Source organism: Scomber scombrus, chromosome 1 (assembly GCF_963691925.1).
Source record: "Scomber scombrus chromosome 1, fScoSco1.1, whole genome shotgun sequence".
NCBI classification, from domain to species: domain Eukaryota; kingdom Metazoa; phylum Chordata; class Actinopteri; order Scombriformes; family Scombridae; genus Scomber; species Scomber scombrus.
The window spans coordinates 35484603-35495117 of record NC_084970.1 but is presented as its reverse complement, the minus strand read 5'-3'; the positions used below and the strand labels follow the sequence as shown (position 1 = coordinate 35495117).

Genomic DNA, 10515 nt, shown 5'->3' with positions numbered 1-10515 from the left:
AATAGTATTCATATTGTAATATAATAATATAATAGTATTAATAATATAATATAATATAATATTATAATATAATATTATAATAGTATTAATAATATATATAATAATATTCTCCCTCTTCCTTTATTTTTTTACCTCCAGCTGCGACTGGAAGCTCTCCACCAGATCGTGGTGCTGATCTCCGGTATGGAAGAGAAAGGCAGTCAGCCTGGGAACGCCGATCGTTCCAGTGTTGCCTTCCAGTCCTCGTCTCTGCTCACCTCCGTCAGGCTGCAGTTCCTGGCCGGCTGCTTCGGCCTCGGCACCGTCGGCACCGGAGCGCTGAAGAGGGAGAGCGTGCAGCTGCATCATTATCAGGTATGAAGCAGTTTCAATCAGGTCAGATGTCAGGATTTAGAGTAACTATCGTGGTTTTTTAAAGACTTTTGTGCTTTTTTTTTGCAGGATGGTGTAAAAGCAGCGAAGAGGAGCCTCCAGATGGAAATCCAGACAGCCGTTCATAAGATCTACCAGCAGCTGTCTGTCACACTGGAGAGAGCGCTGCAGGCCAACAAGCATCACATCGGTAACACAGATAATAATAATTATAACTTTATTTATATAACAGCTGTTTTTATATAAGAAATGCAGCTCAAAGTGGAAGTGAGTTTTATTAAAGAGCCACATACAGCTTGAGGAGGGAGAGAGGAAGGGAGGGAGGGAAAGATGAAGGAAGGCAGGCAGGCAGGCAGGCAGGGAGGGAGGGAAGGAAGGAAGGAAGGATGAAAGAAGGACAGAAAGAACAAATGGAAGGAAGGAAGAGAAGAAAGTAAGAAAGGAAGGAAAGATGAAGGAAGGAAAAGAAGGAAGAGAAGACAGGAAGGAAAGTAAGAAAAAAGCGAGGAAGAACAGGTGGAAGGAAGGAAGAGAAGAAAGTGAGAAAGGAAGGAAGAAGGGACAGAAAGAACGGATGGAAGGAAGGAAGAGAAGAAAGTGAGAAAGGAAGGAAGGAAGGAAGAAGGGACAGAAAGAACGGATGGAAGAAAGGAAGAGAAGAAAGTAAGAAAGGAAGGAAAGATGAAGGAAGGAAAAGAAGGAGGAGAAGACAGGAAGGAAAGTAAGAAAAAAGCGAGGAAGAACAGGTGGAAGGAAGGAAGAGAAGAAAGTAAGAAAGGAAGGAAAGATGAAGGAAGGAAAAGAAGGAGGAGAAGACAGGAAGGAAAGTAAGAAAAAAGCGAGGAAGAACAGGTGGAAGGAAGGAAAAGAAGAAAGTAAGAAAGGAAGGAAAGAATAAAGATAGACAGAAAGAAAGAATGACATAGAAAGAAAGAAAAAAGGGAGGAATGACAGATGGAAGGAAGGAAGGAAAGTGGGCCAGAATCGACCCTTCGGTGGGCAGATTCTGGCCCACAGGCCGCATGTTTGACCCCCCTGCTCTACACCCACGGTACTGGAGCCTCAATGATGTAATAAATGACCTAAAATGATCCAAATCATAGACTTTCATCACAGCGTCCACTGACTTTAACTCAAAGGGCTTGATTTACTAAGATCCCAGATAAAGGTACTTATACATTGCGTGCACATCATTTAGTTTACGTGTGTTTTGCAGGTGATCTACTAAGATCAACAACAGGTGCAGACAGCAGTATTTAAATGAGGGTTTTGTGTCTTAATGGAGAGTTTGGACGAGCAGAAAGCTGCAAGCGTAAAATGAAATGTGATCAGGTTCTAGTGGAAGAGGTTAACTAATATATTGAGTTATAACTAAAACTAATATTACCAGAAAAACCCACATATGGGAGAGTATTAGTGATGAAGTCAATGCTGTTAGTAAAACCAGAAATATTAACACAGGTGGAAAAACTCTGTGTGTATTCTGTCATTGTGCCTCCGTCTCCTCGTCTCCACGGTAACAGCTGGTTAATACCTGTCCTTCAAAGGTATTATTTATAGACACAGTTACCGTCAGCAACATTACCTTCAGGTTTGGTAAATCTCAATGCGCGTGCTAAAAAACATATTTGCATTTTCTCCTCCCTGTATTTTGCACACTGGGGTTAAAATGCTTCATATTACATTCATTATGTTAAACTACTAAATGGACAGTGTGTATTATGTTGCACATTTGAAAGATGCAAACCTCAGTGCGCTGCGTTAGTAGATTTGCACAATTTTTGCAGGTGATGTGAAGTTTGCACACGTTTTTACACACGCAGACCTTTAGTAAATCAGACCCAAAATGTTTAGTTTGCAGCTTCATATAAAAGTAAATGTGTAAAAGAAGATGATTGACTGAGCTCAGTTTCTTATATCCTGATCTTCTGTCTTTTCTCTCTCTCCATCCTAGAAGCCCAGCAGCGCCTCCTGCTGGTGACCGTGTTCGCCTGAGCGTGCGTTACCAGCCCGTTGACGTCTCCCTGGCCATCTCCAGCGGGCTGCTCAACGTGCTCTCCCAGCTGTGCGGCACAGAGACCATGCTGGGCCAGCCGCTCCAGCTGCTGCAGAAACCAGGAGTGTCTCAGCTCAGCACGGCCCTGAAGGTGGCGTCCACGCGGCTGCTGCAGATACTGGCCATCAGCACCGGGTAGGAGGATTCAGCAGGAGGGTTTAAACACTAGGAGAAGAAAAGAAAAAGATGTCATTAACAGCTGTGTTTCTCTCCTTCGCTTTGCAGCACATATGCAGACAAGCTGAGCCCCAAAGTGGTCCAATCTCTGCTGGACCTGCTGTGCAGTCAGCTGAAGAACCTGCTGTCTCAGGCTGGAGTCAGTCTGCTGTCGCCTGGAAAAGACCAAGAGGACACCAAGCACGAGGACGGAGCAGACTCGGAGAAGAAAGACCTCAGAGGTGATGAGTCATTGCATCTCTCTTAACCCTCCTGTTGCCCTCGAGTCAAGGAAGGAAAGGAGGAAAGAAGGGAGGAAGAAGGAGGGAAAGGAGGGAGGAAGGAAAGAAAGAGAGAAGGAGGGAGGAAGGACAGATGGAAGGAAGGAAGGGAGGAGGGAGGGAGGAGGGAGGGAGGATAGAAGGGAAGAAAGGAAAGAAGGAAGGAAGGACGGAGGAAAGAAGGAAGGAAGGAAGGGAGGAAGAAGGAAGGAAAGGAGGAAGGGAGGAAGAAGGAAGGAAAGGAGGAAGGAAGGGAGGAAGAAGGAGGGAAAGGAGGGAGGAAGGATGGAAGGAGGGAAGGACAGAAAGAGAGAAGGAGGGAGGAAGGACAGATGGAAGGAAGGAAGGGAGGAGGGAGGGAGGATAGAAGGGAGGAAAGGAAAGAAGGAAGGGAGGAGGGAAAGGAAGGAAGGAAGGACGGAGGAAAGAAGGAAGGAGGGAAGGAAAGAAATATAGAAGGAGGGAGGAAGTACAGATGGAAGGAAGGAAGGGAGGAGGGAGGGAGGATAGAAGGGAGGAAAGGGAAGGAGGAAAGGAAGGAAGGAAGGAAGGAAGGACGGAGGAAAGAAGGAAGGAAGGTAGGACGGAAGGAGGAAAAAAGGAAGCAGGGAGGAAGGGAAAATGAAAAGAGGAAGGGAGTAAGGAAGGAAAGAAGGACAGAGGAAGGGAGGAAGGTAGAAAGGAAGGAAGCAAAGGGAAGAAAGAAGGAACAGTCAAAACAGACGGGGTCAATTTGACCTGGGAGGACGACACAAAGGTTAAAGGGAAACTCACCTTTTTAACCTGATGATAAGTGTGCTTGCAAACCTGAATGATCAAATTGGACGAGCTTGTTTTGTTTTGTTTTTTTTTGCAGCTTTGCTTCGTAAGCAGCACACGGCTGAGCTGCACCTCGGAGACTTCCTCGTCTTCCTACGGAGAGTCGTGTCTTCCAAAGCCATCCAGTCAAAGATGGCCTCCCCGAAATGGACTGAAGTGCTGCTCAATATCGCTGCACAGAAATGCTGCTCAGGTAAAAAAAACTTACAGCTTATACACAACACAACACAACACAACACAACACAACACAACACAACACAACACAGCACAACACACCAGGGATGAATGTGCAGCACAGTCGAGCCTCTCACACTTCATGCTTGTGTATTTTAGGGGTCCCTCTGGTGGGAAACCTGAGGACTCGGCTTCTGGCTCTTCATGTTCTGGAGGCCGTCCTGCCTGCCTGCGAGTCCAATATGGAGGATGATCAAATGACACAGGTATGCCACTTGGTTTGGTGTTTACGAGACTTTTAAGGGTGATGAATATAAACCCCTACCAAGTATTCTGTGGCGTATCTTCTTTTTCCACTGTGCTGCAGAGCTCCGTTATTATCCAAAAACTATTAAAACATGACGCATTAGTGCATCAAATCTGCAGCTGAAAATAGTTTCCATCATAATCCTGAGTAATATAAGTATTACTGAGCTGTTTTAAAAGATTTTAACATCCAGTAAGAACCGCAGAGAGGAAGGAAGGAGAATAACTGAGTGACATTTAAAAGCAGCATCAGGTTTGTTAAAATGTACATTTAGTATTTTTGTTGGTTTTATATCATTTGAAATGACATTTGCACCATTTTGTTTTTACCAAAAGTAAGACTGAATGCTCCTGAAAATGTCAAATGGTGTAACCACAAAAGAATGATAAATATTACATATTTTATCCACCTAGAAAGAAAGAACAAGAAGTAGGAGGAAAGAAGGAAAGAAAAAAGAAATAAATAAATAACAAGAAGTAGGAGGAAAGAAAGAAAGAAAGAAAGAAAGAAAGAAAGAAAGAAAGAAAGAAAGAAAGAAAGAAAGAAAGGTGTAACCACAAAATAATGATACATATTACATATTTTATCACCTACAGTGTATTTAAGTGGATTTATACTAATAATTACTTCAAATGGTTCCTGATCTCCATGGTTACCAGATGGAATGTAATATTTAGAACAATTGTATTCCATTACCTTTATTTAATATAAAGTTATAATGTAAGATCATGCCAAACTAGTTGATATGGTGTTTTATTGACTATTTACTGTTTTTAAAGCAAGTTGAATTATTTGGTACAAAGTTTTTATGGTTACACCACTTAGACATTTTTGCCATAATCCTCTAATATATTCTCTCTAAATGGATTAAAAGCAGAAATTTGATGCTGGGTCCACAAAAAAAGAATGTGTGCAAGTTATTCATACGTTTATTTTCACATTTTAACCCCTTTAAATTTAAACTAAACCACATGGACACAATAAAACATCACATCAACACATTGTTGATTTTAGACTTCTTCTCTCTTCCAGGTTGTGGAGCGGCTGTTCTCTCTGCTCTCCGACTGCATGTGGGAAGCTCCCATCGCTCAGGCCAAGCACTCGATCCAGATTAAAGAAAAAGTCCAAGAGCTCAAACTCCAGGTGTGTCCTCTCTCCTCCTGCACACGTGTCTTTTTTTTTAAACACCTTTATAAGTTTAAAGGATTTGCTGACGTTCCTTTTTTAATCCTTTAAGGGAGAGGCGGAGGAGGAGGATGAGAACCTTCCCATCCAGGAAGTGTCCTTTGACCCGGAGAAGGCTCAGTGCTGCGTGGTGGAGAACGGCCAGGGGTTGACGCATGGCAGCGGGGGGAAAGGCTACGGCTTGGCCTCCACGGGAATCTCCTCTGGGTGCTACCAGTGGAAGGTACACAAGAAGGAAGGGAGGGAGGGAGGGAGGGAGGGAGGGAGGAAGCAAGGTAGGACAGAAGGTAGGAAGGAAGGACAGAAGGTAGGGAGGAAGGAAGGACAGAAGGAAGGAAGGGAGGGAGGGAGGGAAGACAGAAGGAAGGAAGGGAGGGAGGGAGGGAGGGAGGGAGGGAAGACAGAAGAAAGGAAAGGAGGAAGGGAGGGAGGGCGGAAGGAAGGACAGAAGGTAGGAAAGAAGGGAGGGAGGGAAGACAAAAGGAAGGAAGGAAGGGAGGGAGGGAGGAAGGAAGGACAGAAGGTAGGAAAGAAGGTAGGACAGAAGGAAGGAAGGGAGGAAGGAAGGACAGAAGGAAGGAAGGGGGGGAGGGAGGGAAGACAGAAGGAAGGAAGGAAGGGAGGGAGGGAGGGAAGACAGAAGGTAGAAAGGAAGGACAGAAGCATGGCAGTGGGGGGAAAGGCTACGGCTTGGCCTCCACGGGAATCTCCTCTGGGTGCTACCAGTGGAAGGTACACAAGAAGGAAGGGAGGGAGGGAGGGAGGGAGGGAGGGAGGGAGGAAGCAAGGTAGGACAGAAGGTAGGAAGGAAGGACAGAAGGTAGGGAGGAAGGAAGGACAGAAGGAAGGAAGGGAGGGAGGGAGGGAAGACAGAAGGAAGGAAGGGAGGGAGGGAGGGAGGGAGGGAGGGAAGACAGAAGAAAGGAAAGGAGGAAGGGAGGGAGGGCGGAAGGAAGGACAGAAGGTAGGAAAGAAGGGAGGGAGGGAAGACAAAAGGAAGGAAGGAAGGGAGGGAGGGAGGAAGGAAGGACAGAAGGTAGGACAGAAGGAAGGAAGGGAGGAAGGAAGGACAGAAGGAAGGAAGGGGGGGAGGGAGGGAAGACAGAAGGAAGGAAGGAAGGGAGGGAGGGAGGGAAGACAGAAGGTAGAAAGGAAGGACAGAAGCATGGCAGTGGGGGGAAAGGCTACGGCTTGGCCTCCACGGGAATCTCCTCTGGGTGCTACCAGTGGAAGGTACACAAGAGTCTGTTTATATCATAAGTGGCACAAAGAAAAGGATAATAAGATAAGATAAGATATTCCGTTATTAATCTCACAATGGGGACACAGCAGCAAGTGTCCCTTGCCTCCTTCTCTCTTTCTTTCCTTCCTCTCTCTTTCCTCCCTTCCTTCTTTCCTTCCTCCATCCCCCTTTCTTCCATCCTTCTTTCCTTCCTTCCTCCCTCCTTCTTTCCTTCCCTCCTTCCTTCCTTCTTTCCTTCCTCCCTCCTTCCTTCCTTCCTTCCTTCTTTCCTCCCTCCCTCCTTCTCTCTTTCTTTCCTCCCCCCTACCTTCCTCCCTTCCTTCTTTCCTCTGTCCTTCTTTCCTTCCTTCCTCCCTTCCTATTGTCCTTTCTCCCTCCCTCCCTCCTACCTTCCTTCCTTCCCTCTTTCCTCTGTCCTTCCCTATTTCCTTTCCGTCCTCCCTTCCTTCTTTCCTTTCCTCCCTTCCTTCCTCCCTCCTTTCCTTCCTTCTTCCTTCCTTCTTCCTCCCTTGCATCCTTCCTTCCTCCCTCCCTTCCCTCCTTCTTTTCTCCCTCCTTTCCTTCTTTCTTCCTTCCTCATAACTCCCTTCCCTTCCATCCTTCCTTCCTCCCGTCCATCCTTCCTTCCTCCCTCCTTTCCCTTCTTCCTTCCTCCCTCCTTTCCTTCCTTCTTCCTCCCTTCCTACCTTGACTCAAGGACAACAGGAGGGTTAAGAGAAATATAAACTCAGTTTCATTTCATGTTTTTTTTTTATTTTCCTCGTAGTTTTACATCGTGAAAGAAAACCGAGGCAACGAGGGAACGTGCGTGGGCGTCTCTCGATGGCCCGTGCACGACTTCAACCACCGCACCACGTCGGACATGTGGCTGTACCGAGCGTACAGCGGAAACCTGTATCACAACGGGGAGCAGACGCTGACGCTCAGCAGCTTCACTCAGGGAGACTTCATCACCTGCGTCCTCGACATGGAGGCCAGAACCATCTCGTTTGGGAAGAACGGAGAGGTGAGAGACGGCTCCTCGAATCAAGCTCTATAATAGAAAAGACAGTTCTTATGTTCAAGTCACAGATATGTTTTTTTTTTTTTAGATTTATAGTTTTAACAGATAGTAAAGGTACAGATGTTTTAATCTTTGATTGTCTCAGTGAGATTTCAAATCCATAAAATAAGAAAAAGATAAAGAAACATTAATGTTGTTTTTTTTCTTCTTGTGGTTCAACAGGAGCCTAAATTAGCCTTCGAGGACGTTGATGCGACAGAGTTATATCCCTGTGTGATGTTCTACAGCAGTAACCCCGGAGAAAAGGTAACAACTCACATCTCCACATGTGTTTACAGCCACACACACACTGTTGATGAGCAGATAATGAGCTCATTACACAACATCTATAGAGGATTAATTGTAACATAAACACTTAACCCTCCTCAGGTCAAAGAAAGACAGGAGGAAGGAAGGAAGGAAGGAAGGAAGGAAGGAAAGGAGTAAGGAGGGAGGGAGGAAGGAAAGGAGGTAGGAAGGAAAGGACTTAGGAGGGAGGAAGGAAGGAAGGAAGAAAAGGAGTAAGGAGGGAGGGAGGAAAAGAGGAAGGAAGTAAGGAGAGAAGGAAGGGAGGAAGGAAAGGAGGAAGGAAGGAAGGAAGGAAGGAAAGGAGTAGGGAGGGAGGAAGGAAGGAAAGGAGGAAGGAAGGAGAGAAAGAAGGGAGGAAGGAAAGGAGTAAGTAGGGAGGGAGGGAGGAAGGATGGAAGGAAGGAAGAGAGGAGGGAGGGAGGAAAAGAGGAAGGAAGTAAGGAGAGAAGGAAGGGAGGAAGGAAGGAACGGAGTAAGGAAGGAAAGGAGGAAGAAAGGAAGGAAGGAAGGAAGGAAGAAAAGGAGGAAGGAAGGGAGGAAGGAAGTAAAGAAAGGAGGGAGGAAAAGAGGAAGGTAGTAAGGAGAGAAGGAAGGGAGGAAGGAAGGAGGAGAAGAACGAAGGAAAAATTAAAGAAAGAGGGAAGAAGTAAGGAAAGAAGGAACAGTCAAAAGAGATAGAAGGACGACAGGAGGGTTAATTAAAACACTTTAATAAAAACACTCAGGACTACAGAAGCTAATTAGTATTTCCAGCTAATCTCAGCACATTTATAATGATGTTGTTTTTATTTAAATGTTGATGATGATTAAAGTGAGTGTGTAAATACAGTGAAGTACAATAACAATACTTATAAAGACTCCTCCTCCTCATCCAGCTGAGCGAGGAAGCGTCTTATTTGTGTTAGTTTATTTCAGTCATTAAACTCAGATACACTTATATAAATAAAGTAAATAATCATATGTCCTTGTTTAACTTGCGTCTTCATATGGGGATGTTACATTTTTAGGTTTGCTGGACTTCATTCTTCATTCTGCTTAACTTTGACCTGTTGTTCATACCTTTTTTGTGCCACCTAGTGGTCACAAAAGCACATTACATCAATTAAATAATGTAAAAATCATTGTGAAAATGAGACAGCAGGTCAAATTTTGTTTCTTTATGCTTAATAAAGTTTGTAGTTTAATACCAATTTGACTAATTTGAGCAAAAACAACAATTTACGACAATGCTAATCAAGAAGTACTCGTTTTATTATCATTGGTGTAAATGTAAGGAAATAAAAAGTAAAAGCTTGGGTCTCAGGAGGTTAAAGCTAAATTCTTACTTAAAGTTTAATTACTCTACAGCAGAAGTTGTGTTAGACTCAAATATGAATGTGACTACAAAGTGCATCAGTACAATAAATAAACAAGAATGTGATTATAACCATAGTCAGTGTGAGACAGAGGATGCAGATACCAGGATATCGATATAATATCAATCTATTGCCCAGCCCTAGTTTATATTCTGATAATGTTCGTGTGTCTGCAGGTGAAGATCTGTGACATGCAGATGCGGGGAACACCCAGAGACCTCCTGCCCGGTGATCCGGTCTGCAGCCCCATGGCAACCGTGCTGGCCGAGGCCACGACGCAGCTGATCCGCATTTTACACCGCACCGACCACTGGACGCACCGCATCAACAAGACCATGATCGAGCGGCTTCACAAGATCAAACCCTGTTTTAGAGAGTCCGCCAGCGCGACCGGCGGCGGCGGCGGCGGTCAGCGGCTGAAGAAGAGCCGCTCGGTGCAGAGCCGCGAGGAACACGACGCCCAACGAGAGAGCCAAGAAACCCCGACGAGGACGGAGGAGGAGAGAGGACGACACGCACGGCAGCACGGCCTTGGGGAGCTGTCGGAGCTTCACCTGAGGACGCTGTGCACTGAGGTGTGGCCCGTGCTGGCGGTGATCGGGGGAGCGGACGCAGGCCTGAGGGTCGGCGGGCGATGCGTGCACAAGCAGACGGGACGGCACGCCACCCTGCTGGGCGTAGTGAAGGAAGGAAGCACATCGGCCAAGGTGCAGTGGGACGAGGCCGAGATCACCATCAGGTACTGAGGGAAGATGTGATGCTGAGGCTGCTTGTTTTTCTCTTCTCACTTTTCTTTTTTTTTTAATGTATGTTGTTTTTTACTGGAATATTTCTGTAGGTTTTTTTAAACTGTCACTAACCAACTTTGTTTGATTTCACTGAATCAGTACGCCTGTCACGATAATTATTAACGTATCGTAGAATACACGACAACACCGAGATAATATCTGCCTTCCGCAATTTTACACATTGTGTTTCCATGCATATTCTTTTACTGAATAAAGTAGTAGAGTGTAGGAAGTATTTGGTTGAGAAAGAGAGAGAGAAAGAGGGAGCAAGAGAGAAAGAAAGAGACAGACAGACAGACAGAGAGAGAAAAAGAAAGAGACAGAGAGAGAGATAGAGAGAGCACGACACAGTGAGAGAGAGAGAGAAAGACAGAGGGACAGAGAGAAAGAGGGAGCGAGAGAGAAAGATAGAGACAGACAGAAAGAGA

General features: G+C 45.4%; 1 protein-coding gene across 1 annotated transcript in view; it reads left to right on the top strand.

The window, feature by feature from the left end:
• The window catches only part of herc1 (HECT and RLD domain containing E3 ubiquitin protein ligase family member 1), a gene marked incomplete at its 5' end in the record, with an annotated part of 105049 nt that overhangs the window by 12989 nt on the left and 81545 nt on the right, over positions 1–10515 (top strand). Inside the window, 12 exon segments of the mRNA XM_062436399.1 lie at positions 139–354; positions 442–562; positions 2327–2359; positions 2362–2563; positions 2654–2826; positions 3722–3877; positions 4018–4124; positions 5198–5308; positions 5403–5573; positions 7360–7599; positions 7819–7902; positions 9476–10038. Of these exon segments, the coding sequence (XP_062292383.1) occupies positions 139–354; positions 442–562; positions 2327–2359; positions 2362–2563; positions 2654–2826; positions 3722–3877; positions 4018–4124; positions 5198–5308; positions 5403–5573; positions 7360–7599; positions 7819–7902; positions 9476–10038 (2177 nt within the window).